We start from the raw sequence: 16,420 nt of genomic DNA, 5'->3' as shown, positions 1-16,420 counted from the left end.
TAAATAAAAATGTTTTGCAGGAGAGTAAGTGCAAGTTTAATACTGCATAACCGCAGTTAGCGCAGTAAAAGAACTGATGGAACTCAGTCAGTAAATAAGCAGTGATTTGTGTCAATGTTAAAACCCTGACTGTTATTAGTCATTCAACAGATTTTTTTATATTCCTTTATGGTAATTCTTAATTTGTGCTCAGTGTTTACCGGTGTTGGCCCCGGCACTTATTTCAAAACACTGGCTCATGATAGTCCATCATGTGGTGGCGCAGCCCGTTTTTTTTTTTTTGTTTTTTTTTTACAGCAGAACTTCTCCAAAAAGGGTTCAATATACTTAAAGAAATAATACAACCCTTGGGTCCAGGTAGTCTTTGTAGGTAGTGCTGACCATGGAATAGTCCAAAATGATTCACATGTATTTTGTGGTAGTTTGTATTTGCAGTGCTGACAGCGACAATGGGTAGTGTCAAGGACAGTAGCCTTCTGAGAAATACCTAGGGTCCTGGCACTTACATGATTACAAATTAAGCATTTTTTATGGATAATGTATTGGAATTTTATCCAAATCAATAGTCCCTTTTTATGTGGCATACTTAAATGGAAAGTTATTTCTGCAAGTCTGACAGTTTTGTTTAAAGTAGATATAGAAAAGTTGCCCTTGTGTTACAAGGAACACTTGGACTAGGATTTCAGGCTTTTATCAGAGGATCAACAAAAATTATTTCTGTGGGTTCCTTATTTCGATCCCATGCCAATGATGAAATTCATAAATAGATGCAGATTGTCCTGTTAGTGTCAAAGATTAAAGACCATTACAGGTCAGAAAATACGGAGTTTCCAGCGAGCAGCACATCATCAGTCAGCAAGCACAACAACAGTGACAGTACCTGTGCCCTGGGAACATACTACATACTCAACAGATACTATAAAACCTTCAAGGTAGCATTCAAAACGATACCCTTCACTAGCAATCCATTCCCAAAAAAGTCTGTGGATGGAGATCTAATTTTATCTGCTCTAGTCGGATCATGGTTTGACTGTCACCCTTTTGTATCTGGGCACCCTCAGTACTCGTACAACACCTTCACGTCATTCAAAATGAGGCTTCCCATTTTATCTTGAGTTCCAACAAATGTTATGCAACAATACTAAGATTCTGAGTTATCCATTGTGAGCATTCTGATATATATGTCGCATGTATTTGTATGGCACAGACTAAGGAAAGAAAGGCAATGGAGTGCTTTATACAGTTAAAGGTAGAGATTGAATCTGGACATGGAGTGCTCAGTTCTGTGAGGGCAAGCTCACAAATTAGTGTGTCACAGTGTTGTGCTCTTTAAAGAGAAGGGATTTCAGATTTTTCCTAAATTGAAGACCTGCAAGGATAGTGTTAATGGACATAGGCATGTCGTTCAAGATTCAGGGTGCATAGATGGAGAAGACATGTTGCCTTGTTTTTTTTTTTTTTTTTCCTTGACGTTCAGTCCTGTGGCGCAGTTGCTGTAAGTATGCTGACAGGCATCGGACATCATGAGCTTGTGAGCCTGGAGGCGGGAGAGAGTTGAGGTTTAGAACTTATCCCTCTTCTCTTCTTCTGATTGTCTGAATTTGATCTTGAGAAGACCTCAAACTGACCTCATATTTTTATAGCCTTCTTGAACTCACCATTTCTACTGTGTTTATTTCCTCTGTAGTTGATACGTGGAACAGTCTAGCACTTTCAGATCTGAGGTTTCAAAAGTGTTTAAAGGACGGGTCCATTTACAAAGGTCATTGAGACCTTCCTCTTGAAACGATTTGTAGATGGTATCCAACACTTTGGATTTAATTATTTTTGCCACGTGGGAGCTAGTGCAGGATTTTCATGGTTGGAGTAATTTACGTTTCCTCAGGATTAAGTGAATTCCCACTGACTGTTCTTGTAATTCCTTGGGGTTTAATAATCTCCTCCTTTGTAGACTATGTAAGAGCACTTGGGAGTTCAGTCTTATGATTCCTTTCTGGAAAGCGTGCACCCCTCTCAGCATCACAAGTTGGATGTTTCTATTTTTGCAACTGAAGTAATGTGTTACCTAAAGGAAAGCTTGTGGTGAAACCAAATACCAGCCTTTTGTTTTTTAAATAATTTTTGCCCTGAGGCCTATATCGATCTCATATTACCAGTCAATTGGAGTGCAGAGTTACCGAGATACCTTTTTAATGATCTCTGTTTAGAAAGTGCTTATTCATAGGAAGTTTGTATTTAGCCAGAAGATTTTTTCTGAAGTCATTTGCAATCCTAGTGTGGTGTTATTGGTTGTTATCAGGCTGTAGATTTGTGGATATACTTAATGAGGCCATTTCAGTTAGTCCTTTCTATTCAGGGCAAATACCTCAAAGTATCCAGAGAGTCCCTGATCCCCGATGGTAAAGAAGAAATGGATAAGCAAAATTTTTCAAACAAGCCATTTCATGACGGATTGTGTCCTGATTAAGATTAGGCCACCAAATAACGAACTTGGCTCTTCAAGGTAGCCATGGAACAAATTTAACTGAAGGGAATGTAGCCACAGCTTTTTTTAGGTCATGCCTAAAATTATATTTTAATGATCATCTTTGACTGTCAGGTCTAGGTAAGGATCCAAAGTTAACGTTTCCACTGTTGGTTCTAACAACTAAACACATCAAGGAGGAGTTTGGAAGAAAGCTAGAAACTTAAACTTGTGTTGATATTGAGAGTAATGTGGGTAGAGTAAAAATAACTTTATGGTGGGGGTCTACTTTCCTAGTACTTTTTTAAATTGTCTGCCACATAACACAAGAATTCTCCCTCATCAGCATCTGACCTTGCCTAGTAATTGTTAGCTACACTTTTTGATCTCCAAATACACCAGTGCTCCTATCGAGAGACTATAAGGTGCAAAATGATGTTCGTCCTACAGTTCTTCTGTGTCAAGGGCTGCCACTGCATCACTTTTTAAAGTGGAGAGTCCCCTTCATCTGGTCCATTTCTGAGGAATAATTATTAAGTTCTGTGAAACTTTGTCCTTTCCTACCTTCTTCCACTTCACACCAGCAACATGCCATATTCACTTTGTTTTTCGAGGCAAGGCTTAAGGTACTTTTACAAATTTTAAGATTGCTTGATTCTGCCTCCTTTATGTGTACCCTAATGATGGTGCTTTCTGAAGGTTGATCCTTCCAATCTCCATCTTCCCAGATACCGCAAGAACCAAAAGTTCAGGGCTGGTACCAACATTGTGAGGGTTAGCAAGAACCAGGGCAGATTAGAAACTAGATAGTAAGTTAAGCACAATGTATGTTCATTTTACAACATCTGTCCCTTCCTCATATGTTTTTCATTGTAGGTGGAATGGATGAGTGACAAACTGATGAGGTGTTTCGAAGACAAAAGAAATAATCCGTTCCAGTTTCGACATCTCTCTTTGTGCCATGGTTTTGCAGATCTTGCTCGAGTGCCTAGCCCGAAAGTGGTCCTTGCCAGCCAGCCGGATTTGCAGTGTGGTTTTTCACGTGAACTGTTCATTCAGTGGTGCCAAGACCCAAAAAACTCAATCATATTAACTTACAGGACCTCCCCTGGTACCCTTTCGAGGTTCCTGATTGACAATCCGACACAAAAAGTGATAAATATAGAGGTAAGGTAACATCTTTTATTAACTTTAAAAAAAAGTGAGCTCCAGAGAACAAATATTTAAATTCCTGATATCTGCTGATTTGTTGCTCTAAATAACATTAGTAGTATTTTGCAGCAATTTAGCAGGTCTGGGTCCAGTACATAGCGGAATGTCCTGCTTGCTCTAAATAGTAATGCAGACTTGTAGGATCAAAAATAAGTATACGCCTTAAGAAAGCCCTGGGTGTGAAAATATGTTGGCTTTTAAGTGTGTTGCAGTTGAAATTTCGTACATTGTTATGTTGTTATAAGAAAGTGATACGCATTTGGCTGGTGGCTATTTTGGAAATTGAGAAATTTATCTTGTGGAGAGAAAGATAACAATGGATGTTCATTGCTTGTGTTGAAAAGATACTTTTAAAAGCTTGGTCCCCAACTATTGAGACAGTGGGGAAAAAAGTGGATCTACAAAACAAAGTGATCGTAGTTATTCAATAATTCTGCATGACTGAATGACAGATCAGACATAAAGAGCACTTATGCGTATGGTGCATGTTTTCAACTGCTGCCCTGCCAGGATCATTCATCATAGCGCACAGGTGTACACGCACAGCTTGAAAGAAATGTTTAATTTTTATGTCTAGCTTATAGACCGCTTTAGTTGTCAGAGCACTCGTCATCACCAAATACTCATAAAACGCACCAAACACAGACACGGATACAGAATTTAGGGTAGCCCCCTCAGTAACTGGCTTGTTTGAGCGGTCTACTTTCGGGTTTTGCTTTGCTAGATAGTCATTCACTTTCAGCACGAATCCTTGTAACATTCTGCATTAGTTAGGAAAAGTAGTTCCTGCTTTGCTCTTGCTATTGAACTCTAATGCAGCCTGGCCAGTTGTCACTCTTGGGTGGGAGGTTTGACTCACGCAAAAATGGTCATTCCCCTGCATCACAGTGCACCACAGTGCCCGATTTCTCTTGTAAACTTCAGCTGCACATCCGCAATGATACCCGGTGCCAACCATTATCCTGGCTGTACTATCTTCACAGTGTCAGGGAGTCCATCCTGACTGCACATCCAGTCTTCTGCCTACGAGCTTTAATTTTCAGTCTCACACTGAAATAAAAATGTTCCTCATTCCTCTAGCACCTTTGGATGTTGGGAGCTTTAATATGTTTACTTCACGATGTGCTTTCCTCAAAGCACTTTGACATCACAATGGGACCTGAATTACCTCGGAGCTGCTCCAACACTGTTTTGTGTACGCTAGTCGATATTATGCATTCTGTTCAGCAGCAAATCTTCCTAAATAAAATTCAGTTTTTACAAAATGGAATTTGGCTGTAATTGAATGAGTCTGATATTTAACAGGAGATCCGAAACATAAAATCCCCAAATAATTAATGTTGTCAACTGAACCGGAGTAAAATAGCACAGCCTGTCATGATGCCAGGGTTAAGATTTACTGACACTTTTCATTAGGCTAACTTTATGTGGGCACGATCGTGCAGCAGGTGAAGCTTCTGTATGCCCCATTGAGGGTTTACACTTGTATACCCAAACCGGATGATACATCCTCTACTACAAGTTCAGCTGTCCCCAAATATGCGACCTCTTAATAGAGCAAGCACTGGCAAAGCCATTGGCTTTGTCAGGGGGTTTTGGCGATATGTACAGCAAGGCTATAAGAAAAGGAAACAACAAAAAATACTGTTACTCAACCGCTCATTTTGTAGGTGCACGCGTGCAGTAGCGCATGCGCCCCTTTACAAAATGACGAGGGCAACTTTTTTTAATTTTTATTTGCGGATTCGAAATACAGCTGATGCTGAAAAGCATAGTTCTAGGACATTTTATGAGCAAAGTTAGCCAGCTGTTTTTTAGCTGAGCTGTCACATTAACAGACGAGTGTTTATGATCTTAAATGACATAAGTAGAGGCTTTTCTTGTCTTCTGGCTAGAATTCATCCTCTTTCATATCGACGTGCGAGGAACCATTTATATGTAGTATATTAGTACTATATGGTGCTCCATGATTATTTACTTGGCTTACAGTTCTTCATAAAACCTACCCCAGTAAAAGAAGTATATGAAAGTATAGTAGAACGTTATTCTGAAAATATTATATTTTGTACTAAAAAAATCGGCAGCTCTTACTTTATTACAAAAAAATCAAACAAACAGCATTTGTAGAAAGGATGGGAGAGAGCGATTTTGGTTATTGAAACATACTGTCAGGAAACAAATTTCCCTCACATGAATTACATAAAGGCATGAATCATACTTTGTGATTTGGGTTTATAAAACAGGAAAGCTTGTTTTAATGCAACGTGAGTGTCAAATTAAACTCTGCTAGAGCATAAAAGTGCGTTTTGCTTGAAAGTGATAATGTTTAAAAAATAGGTATGATTATGGGCTCGTTCATTTCTCTACCGCAGTAACAGTCTAATACAAACAGAAAAGCTGCAATAAAAGAGAAATGTTTAAAGTGATCCATAAAGAAGTAATTGCCACTGCAGGAAGTCCGACAGGCAAGTCATCTAATATTATGGGCTGGCAAGTGTTTGCTGCGGGGTCACGGCTGTGGAAGGCGGGGCTTTAAGTTCGATGAAAAAATTGCAGACCTTCTAAAAAGGGCGTGGCCTATAGAATTAAGTGTGTGGCTTAGACATAGAAACTATGGGGCATATCAAGGGTTTGGTGCTGCCCTTGCACCATGCAAGGGGGCACAGGTTGAAGCCAAACCTATAATGAGATTTGATAAACACGTCAGGGTTTGGTAAATCTGGAATAATACAAGGCAGTGCAAGTTGCTGCCTTGACTTACTCTGCCCTAGGCAGGCATTCCATTGGTGAAGCATGGGTGTTCTCTTGCATCCACTGATGGATTCTGAAACATTCCCAGATTTGCCAATACTGCTAGACAATGGAATCTGTCAGAATGGTACACTTTCCCAGGGGAGGCATAGCAAGGGAAAATATTTTATTTCTCCTTATCTTATTCTCTTTCTGAGTGTGCTGAAAAAAAAAAAGGAAAAAAAAAAGCTTAGAGGGATTTTTTTGCGCAGAAAGGAATTCCTTCCTCCACAAAAACAATCCTGCCTGTTGGCACTAGGCTGGAGTGCAGGCAGAGAGCGGCAGTGCGCCATATTTTCATAGATATGGCACATCCCGGCCCTCTGCTTTTCATGCAGCGCAGCAAAGTATCTTGCTGCGTTGCGTGAAATAATGATAAATATGGCCCCAATTTTTTTTGATTCCATAGCATGCCACCCAGCTGGTATTTTGGTGCCTCTCTGAGCGTCCTGTTTTTCCATCCACATATATATAACAACTTCTGCCATACTCCTAAAACCCGACAAGACTATTGGCTTAGTTAGTGGCTATTAGCGGTTCAAGATAAATGAGTAGCAACTATAATTTTGTTACAAACATTTAATTTTGAAAATGTTTGAATTCTGAAACTATAAGACTATGAATGAAATATTACTGAGGCCTGTGGAAGGGGTAGTGGTATTCAGATTCTGTCAGTCCTGCTATGTCCCCTGTATAGTAGACATGCATCTCTTTTGTCTCACATCTCCTCTATCTGCATATCTTACACTTCATCTATTTTCTCCTCAGCACACTCATTTCACTCTCTTCTCAGTGCATGTCCTCGCGTCAGTTTCACTTCACCACCTCCAGAGAACACACCCACTCGCCTTTTACCGATTTAGTGTGGGCGTCGGCCACTGGCTGACGCCCACACTACCTCCCTGGTGCGGGTCACGACCAGTGGCTGACACCAGGGAGGGGGTTAATAAATCCTCGGGTGCTTCGCACCCGAGGATTATTATTATTATTTTTTTTGTCCCTGGGAGACACGGAAGCTCTTCCATGTCTCCCCCCGCCCCCCACCCGCCCCTTTGTGACGTAACAATGTTGATTTCCCCATCGGAGCAGGAAGCAGCCTTGCGGAAAATGGCCTTCCCCACGTTCGGGAAGGCCTCGTAAGAAAGGGGAGAATCTCCCCTTTCTTACGAGGCCTTCCTGAAAGTGTTTCCTGGCCCCCGATCACAGCACAGCTAGATGAATGTTATCTTAAATGCCTATCTAGATTAACATCTTCTAAGATTGTTTTATATCGCTCTGTTCCAAGCAGTGCAAAAAATGACACAGTAGCTCAGCAAGAGTGCCACTTGTACTAATGCAAGCAACGAAAATTCATCCTCTTGTTCAGAAGTGAAAACAGCTACAGTTGGAGTGTAGCATGCTCCTTCATGTTCGTGTCGCCCAGGAACCTGCCACACTGTTTATAGTTATGCACCTGCACAGATGTTTAAAAAAAAAAAAGGTGGTGACGGTCCCCTTTGTCAGTGCACTAAGGCCCGGGTAGGTTGCCCTTATGTCTGTTTATAATCTTGTTCCATATAGCCGTGCACAATGCCTGCAATTTGTTAGCTTGTAAGCATTATAAATAACATGTTTAAACAAAGGCTCTTTATCCCTTCTTCCCCCTACAAAGCCAGCTTCTGCTGACTACCGGCTGCCCTCTGCTATTTCATGATTCCAATATATCTAGTGTTACATACTACCCCCACTATTTAAAGTATTTGTAAATAGCAGAGGTTAAAAAAGCCCTGCATCAGAAACCGCAAGTCCCAACTCTAAACCACTCTGCTGGCCTGTGCTGTAGCTGTGCTTGCCACCTGGTCAGTACTTTTCCAACATGGCTGGTATATTCATGTCAAATCGGTACATAAAGTGTCCAATGAAAAGCCCAGCATTTTCCTGCATTTTCAACAAGAGCTTGAAGATCAGAAATACGAAAATAAATATTTTTCTGTGCCAGAAGTTGCCACTGTGCTGCAGCCCATCAGCCTCTTTCACCTCTGCCTCCTATCCTGGAGCCCTCCAATCTGTGAACAAAGACAACCTGGAATTAAACCAACAATGATGTGTCTTTTTTTATAGGCAATCAATGATCTATCACTCCCCGTGAGGGTATGGTCCCTACTTTAACAACCTCTGCCTTACATGTTCCCACCACACCTTTTATTATTCTGCAGTCTTACTTAAATTTGGTTCTTATTTTCTTCATACCATCACCATTCAAACCAAAGCACACTTCTTTTGTTGATTTGTTTTTTCTGATCAATAGAAACTGTCTCTGGTGACACTTATTTCATGCCATTTGATTGAAGAGTTGCTGGCTCTGTCAGTCTGACCACTGTTTATGGTATTCTTCTTAGACAAGCTGGTCCTCAGCACATGCCCCTCCTTGCCGCTAGGGATGGTGTCAGCTTTCCAATTGAACCGTTCTGTTACTCTTTCATCTTCTATTTCCCTTCCTTAGCCTTCCACAGAGGAGGAGAAGTTAGATCTTCTGAACCTTAGGTCGATGGTTTCCTATTACAATTGCACAAAATCAAAGATGGATCACCAGCAGTTTGTTTTGCCGGAGCCAGAAAAAGTAAAGCAGTTACTATATTTTCTATTTCCCACAGTCATTGTTTGCATTAAAATATGCTGTACATCAGGATTCCTGCATACACTACGCTACACAGACCACAGCGGGTGCTATGCCCCTAACCAGGAATTCCCTGGTGGGCTTTTTGTGCCAGGCTGCCACTTAGTCTTCATTGTGTGTACCTTTGCCAATTATTTTTGCCTAGCTCATTATTGCTGCTAAGACTCTACTTGATAGTTACATTACTAGGGCTTACTGCATGATTTCCTACGTTAATATGCATTGCCATGTCCAGCCGACTGGTGAGTACTACTTTGGGACTCATCATAAGGTGGGGAATCTGCAGAAGTATTAATCAGAAGAAAGGTATACTTTCCTTTGTTAACAACATTTCTGCTGGCTACCATATCTTTTTTGCGGATTTCTCACTGCCCTCCCTCCTCCCTTTTTGTGGTAGTCCCATTCATAATAAGGTTCCAGGGTATCCATATTTGTATATCCTTTTGTTTTATTGCCTGCTAATGTTCTTCTCCGTATGCTTTGAATAGGTGTGGAAAATGCCCTCTGAGTGAAGTTAGGCTGCAAAGTATATATACACAAGTGTTGTTGTTTACTGGGAAGATCCAAAGTCACATCAGTAGTCGAGTGGGACTACAGGAGAGCAATTGCTAAAGAAAAAGTTTCCAGACCCGGTTTGGCTGCTGGGTATGTTCTTAAGGTGAAAAGTCTTTAATAAGATGCAGTATCTTCCAGAAGCAAAGAAACTATTTCACTGATGAGTAGTTCTAACCGCAGATTCCTCACCTTCAGAATATTCCCCCAGGTGTCAGACTGGAACTGGAAGCTTTTTCAGCAGTACTTCAGTGCATCACTATATGGTGACTTGTGTCTGCACTGGCTCCCTACAGTCCAGAAATGACAGTGGTGTCGCATTTAAGTGCTACCCCAGGTCGCTGACATCAATTCCTTTCTTATCGGGCCTTCCGGCATTGATTTAGAGCTCCCAGTTTCGTTGGCCTTCTGATGACTGCTACAACAAAATCCAGTGTGCTCGTTTTTTTGCTCCCTCCTAAGACTACAGGCTTCAATCCGTGCCATGACTAGGAAATTGAGGTTGGTAATGGACCCTTGTGTGGTGTTTCTCAGGCCACAGTGATCTGCAAGGACCCTCTGTCATGTAACGCTGGGATCCATCCTTTTTTGCTGTTCCCCCCCCCCCCCCCCTTTGGGCCCATCACAGTCTCCTGTACCAACTTTCATTGCGACTCCATGACCTTTGTTTGTCCTATCACCAATGCGAAATGCGGATCTGGCGCTCGTTGCTCGTTCCAGTGTCTTACACTTATGGACTTCAGTAAGATCCCGACTGATGTTAAACTATGAAATTACTAAAGCCCAACTGACCACCATAGAGCCTGGCTCTAATCCTATGGCTCTTCTAGAGTGGATGCCCCATCAGAGGATCCAGTATATTTTAGCTTTGATTCTGACTAAAGATTGCTGCCACCCAGAAAAGATGATGTTGGGAATTATTTACTCCCTCAGTATGATAATTTTTATAAGGACTTACAAGTCGCCAGTGTGCTTGATACTTCCCCTGAGGTTTGAACTCACCATTTGGACGTCCATCAGAGAAGAGTGCTTCTTTTGCAGTGGTTGATGTGCGGCTGAGGTTTTGGACCTACAACTAACTTCTATTCAGATTAAAACAAATGTACTTACTGAAATTTTACAGCATGGAGAAGTCACACCTGACCCCTTCCCCTCAATCAAGGAAGCCTTCACTGACATGTAATGGGCATCTTGGTCAAAGGCCTGTAGTTGCCTTCCGGTGAATAGGCAGGTGGCGGTTGGTGACCTTGATTTCCTTACAAATATTGTACTCTTTAGAGTCTTCTTATTCTGACTTCAGCCAGCAAAGTGAACCCCCAACTTATTTCCAACGAGCCTCTCAGATGAGGAGTCTGAGAAGATTGAAGCATTAAAAAATAATGTTCTCTTCAGCTGGTCTAGCACTGTCAGTCAGTCAGTTCAGTATGTGAGTCGAAAAAACGTATGCAGTCTGTTGCATGGCCACACCCTGTGAAATTTTGTCTGTGGTCCACATAGATATTAGGGCCTCACAGTCTCAAAAAAATCAGGTTGGTCAAGATTAGGCCAAACACTTGATTCATGATGGCCTTAATAATACGGATTGTCCTGGAAGCGAGATTGGCACCAATGTGGTGGTCCATCGCTATGTGTGGATGTGCTGCATAGGATTCTCTGGAGAGAAGCAGGCTGACTGATTTGCATATAACTGAGTCCAAACTAAGGTGGCGTGGTAGGCAAAAAAAACAATGGGTTGGAGTGCTACACTAGGTCATTGCCAGTGGGTAGACTTATTGCAAGCAGCCTCCCATCAACTTTTGTGTGTTTGATGTAACACCCTAACTGGCTAATATTATGACCAGATATGGGTTGCTTGCTCACTATGCCACTGGAACCACGCTACACCTGACTGAAGAGCCCCAGTTAGGATGAAACTAGTCTTGGGTTGCTTGTGTTCTTGTTCAGGGATGACCTGGCTTGGCAGTTCGGGCTGGACTCTTCCTATTGGAGCAGGATCAAGACTGATTTGCATATGACTTGGTCCAGACTGAGGTGGCATTGTGGGCAAAAGACCAATGGGTTGTACTGCTACCCCAAGTGGTTGCCAGTGGTTAGACGTTTTGTATGCTGCCTTCCACCAGATTTTTTGTGTTTGATTACTCTACAAAGGAACCATCGAGATGGTTCCAGACTTGAAATTAGAGGTTTGATAGATACTCTTGCTATTGCCGCATGGTGAAGAAGGTTGAGTCCTCCTCCCTGCCCCACCAGTATCTTAGATCTTTGATGACAAATTATAAATGGTTAAGCTCACCCAAAGCTGTCTTGCTTGGATCCAAGAGACTGGGGTGTCCATGGATGTGAAGAATGTGTATTTTCATACACCTGTTCTACAGTCCCACAGACATTACCTGAGATTCATGGTGGGCCAGAAGCAGTTTCATTTTGCTCTGCTCCCTTTGGCCTCACTGAAGTGGTAGAGGTGGTTGCTGCCCATCTTCAGAGGTCAGGGATACCAATCTTCCCGACCTCAGCAACAGATTGTTGAAGGTGGGCTCACCTCCGTCAGTCATAAACTATCTCTAGACGACAGCACCACTCCTGACATCAGTGGGGTTAACACTCAGCAACCCAAATTCATCCTAACTCCTTCACAGAGGCTTATTTTCATTTGAGCTGTCCTAGATACAATTCGGGGCCTTCCGGCCTGTGCAATGAGTCCTGGACATTCTGGCTAGGATTCTGATATTTGGCGTGATCCTGGATCCCAGTGAAAGCAGTTCTGAGGCTTCTTGGCCTTCTCCATCTTGCCGGCCGACAATGGCGAATGGCACATGCAAGCTCTGCAATGGAATCTGAAGTTCTAATGAGCTCAGCACCAAGGAAATCTGCCAGATGCCATCCAGGCTGCAGAAAAGACTGTACACAAACTGCAATGGTGGCTACTCTACCACAATGTTACATGCAATAGTGGTACATGATGCGTTCCTGCTGGATAAGGAGGCCATTTGGGAGAGGTGGAAATCAGGGGACTCTTGTCTCCTGTGGAAACCCAGCTCCATATCAGTATCTAGGAGTCGTGGGCTATTTGTCTTGCATTGCATACATCCATGCCGTCTGTATGAAACTGGGTTTTTGATTGCGGGGATTGAAAGCCCTTCTCAAGCAACAACCAGAGTCCATGTCAGGGTGAACCACAGGAGTCTAACTTGTACTTAACCCTCTGGTACCTTGGCACAAAAGTAGTCAGGCGTAACTTAGAGACAATGTGTTAACTATTCATGCAGCACACAAACCATAATAATGTGAAAAAACGACACAAGAAAAATCCCACATCAGAAAAGTAGAGTAAAATGTATTAATTCAAAGGATACCCCAACAACAACAATACTATCGGTAGAAGTGTCAGGAAAGTATAGCGCTTCAAAGCACCACACGTCACTCCTGGTCATCTGGTTGTGCTTGCTGGGGGGAAAGTCCCAAGTTCAGGTCAAACTGATGAAGTGTGGCCCAATACAGGGAGCATGTTAGTCCCACAGAAAAAGTTATTTTCTCAAAGTATGTTGACACAGTGAAATGTTTTTTTTATTGTCGATCAAGAATGTGTTAATTATTTATAAAGTCATTCTTTTCCACTTGTCCAAGTTGTATCTTACGACATTAGCCCATCTGCTGTTTTGTGGATATAAGGAAAATGTCACTTACCCAGTGTACATCTGTTCGTGGCATGAGATGCAGCAGATTCACATGCTTTGCAGATCCCGCCATCTAGTGTTGGGCTCGGAGTGTTACAAGTTGTTTTTCTTCGAAGAAGTCTTTTCGAGTCATGAGATCGAGGGACTCCTCCCCTTTCGGCTCCATTGCGCATGGGCGTCGACTCATCTTAGATTGTTTTCCCCTCAGAGGGTGAGGTAGGAGTTGTGTATTATAGTAATAGTACCCATGCAATGGAGTAAATATGTATGTACATAATGTGGTTTAAAGTGATATATTTACAAATTCACAAATGTTCAAGATCAACTTTGAAACGGCTACAGGCTCCCGGGTAGGCAGGTGGGCACATGTGAATCTGCAGCGTCTCATGCCAAGAACAGATGTACACTGGGTAAGTGACATTTTCCGTTCAATGGCATGTGTAGCTGCAGATACACATGCTTTGCATAGACTAGTAAGCAGTTATCTCCCCAAAAGCGGTGGCTCAGCCTGTAGGAGTTGAAGGTGTTTGAAATAAAGTTTGTAGTACTGCTTGTCCTACTGTGGCTTGTTGTGTTGTTAACACATCCACGCAGTAATGTTTGGTAAACGTATGAGGCGTAGACCATGTGGATGCCTTACATATTTCAGTCATTGGAATGTTTCCTAGAAAGGCCATAGTAGCACCTTTCTTCCTAGTTGAATGTGCCTTTGGTGTTATAGGCAGTTCTCTTTTTGCTTTGAGATAACAGGTTTGAATACATTTAACTATCCATCTGGCAATGCCTTGTTTGGATATTGGATTCCCTGTATGAGGTTTTTGAAAAGCAACGAACAGTTGTTTTGTTTTCCGTATTTGTTTTGTTCTATCAATGTAGTACATTAAAGCTCTTTTGATGCCTAATGTATGTAGTGCTCTTTCAGCTACAGAATCTGGTTCTGGAAAGAACACTGGTAGTTCTACAGTTTGATTTAAGTGAAACGGTGATATGACTTTTGGTAAGAACTTTGGATTAGTTCGTAAAACTACCTTATGCTTGTGTATTTGAATAAAGGGTTCTTGTATGGTAAATGCCTGTATTTCACTTACTCTTCTTAGAGATGTGATGGCAATGAGAAACGCAACTTCCCATGTTAAATATTGTATCTCACATGAGTGCATGGGTTCAAACGGTGGACCCATGAGCCATGTTAAGACAATGTTGAGGTTCCACGAAGGAACCGGTGGTGTTCTTGGTGGTATAATTCTTTTTAGGCCCTCCATAAAAGCCTTTATGACTGGGATCCTAAAGAGTGAAGTCGAATGCGTAATTCGCAGATAAGCTGAAATTGCGGTGAGATGTATTTTTATGGATGAAAAAGCTAGCTTTGACTTTTGTAAGTGCAGTAAGTAGCTTATGATGTCTTTTGCAGATGCGTGTAAGGGTTGAATTTGATTATTATGGCAGTAATAAACAAATTGTTTCCATTTATTCGCATAGCAATGTCTTGTTGTAGGTTTTCTAGCTTGTTTTATGACCTCCATACATTCATGTGAAAGGTCTAGATGTCCGAATTCTAAGATTTCAGGAGCCAAATTGCTAGATTCAGTGATGCAGGATTAGGGTGTCTGATCTGTTGTTTGTGTTGAGTTAACAGATCTGGTCTGTATGGCAGTTTGACATGAGGCACTACTGAAAGGTCTAGTAGTGTTGTGTACCAGGGTTGTCTTGCCCAAGTTGGTGCTAGTAGTATGAGTTTGAGTTTGTTTTGACTCAATTTGTTTACTAGATATGGAAGGAGTGGGAGAGGGGGAAAAGCGTATGCAAATATCCCTGACCAACTCATCCATAACGCATTGCCCTGAGACTGATCCTGTGGGTACCTGGATGCGAAGTTTTGACATTTTGCATTTTCTTTTGTTGCAAGTAGATCTATTTGTGGTGTTCCCCATTTTTGGAAGTAAGTGTTTAGTATTTGGGGTTGAATCTCCCATTCGTGGATCTGTTGGTGATCCCGAGAGAGATTGTCTGCTAACTGGTTCTGAATTCCTGGAATGAACTGCTATATTAGGCGAATGTGGTTGTGAATCGCCCAATGCCAAATTTTCTGTGCCAGGAGACACAACTGTGTTGAGTGTGTTCCTCCCTGTTTGTTCAGATAATACATCGTTGTCATGTTGTCTGTTTTGACAAGAATGTGTTTGTGTGTTATTATCGGTTGAAAAGCTTTCAACGCTAGAAATACTGCCAGTAATTCTAAGTGATTTATGTGAAACTGTCTCTGTTGAGGGTCCCATAGTCCTTGGATGCTGTGTTGGTTGAGGTGTTCTCCCCACCCTATCATTGAGGCATCCGTTGTTATTACGTATTGAGGCACTGGGTCTTGGAAAGGCCGCCCTTTGTTTAAATTTATAGTGTTCCACAATTGAAGCGAGGTGTATGTTTGGCGGTTTATCAACACTAGAACTTGAAGGTTACCCTGTGCCTGTGACCATTGTGATGCTAGGCATTGTTGTAAGGGCCGCATGTGCAATCTTGCGTTTGGGACAATGGCTATGCATGGGGACATCATGCCTAGTAGTTTCATCACTATTTTGACCTGTACCTTTTGTTTTGGGTGCATGGCCTGTATTACATTGTAAAATGCTTGTACCCTTTGTGGACTTGGAGTGGCAATCCCTTTTGTTGTGTTGATTGTTGCTCCTAAGTATTGTTGTACTTGACACGGCTGAAGGTGTGACTTGTTGTAGTTGAGGGAGAAACCTAGTTTGTGAAGGGTTTCTATGACATACTTTGTGTGTTGTGAGCACCGTTCCTGCGTGTTGGTTTTTATTAACCAATCGTCTAGGTACGGGAACACATGTATTTGCTGTCTTCTGATATGAGCAGCCACTACTGCCAGGCATTTTGTAAAAACCTTTGGCGCAGTTGTTATACCCGAATGGCAACACTTTGAATTGGTAATGTATCCTTTGGAATACAAACCTTAAGTACTTTCTGTGTGAAGGATGTATCGGTATATGGAAGTACGCATCCTTTAGGTCTAGTGTTGTCATGTAATCTTGTTGTTTGAGCAATGGGATTACGTCCTGC

General features: G+C 41.9%; 1 protein-coding gene across 2 annotated transcripts in view; it reads left to right on the top strand.

Annotated features, from left to right (window-relative positions):
• Positions 1 to 16,420, top strand: part of CPSF2 (cleavage and polyadenylation specific factor 2) — a 188,865-nt gene that overhangs the window by 63,906 nt on the left and 108,539 nt on the right. For both annotated transcript variants that reach the window (XM_069208202.1, XM_069208203.1), the window contains one exon: positions 3,341 to 3,631. In XM_069208202.1, coding sequence (XP_069064303.1) covers positions 3,341 to 3,631 — 291 coding nt within the window. The remainder of the gene's footprint in view (positions 1 to 3,340; positions 3,632 to 16,420) is intronic.

This window comes from Pleurodeles waltl, chromosome 9, assembly GCF_031143425.1.
Source record: "Pleurodeles waltl isolate 20211129_DDA chromosome 9, aPleWal1.hap1.20221129, whole genome shotgun sequence".
NCBI lineage: Eukaryota > Metazoa > Chordata > Amphibia > Caudata > Salamandridae > Pleurodeles > Pleurodeles waltl.
This window is presented reverse-complemented; position numbering and strand designations above follow the sequence as displayed.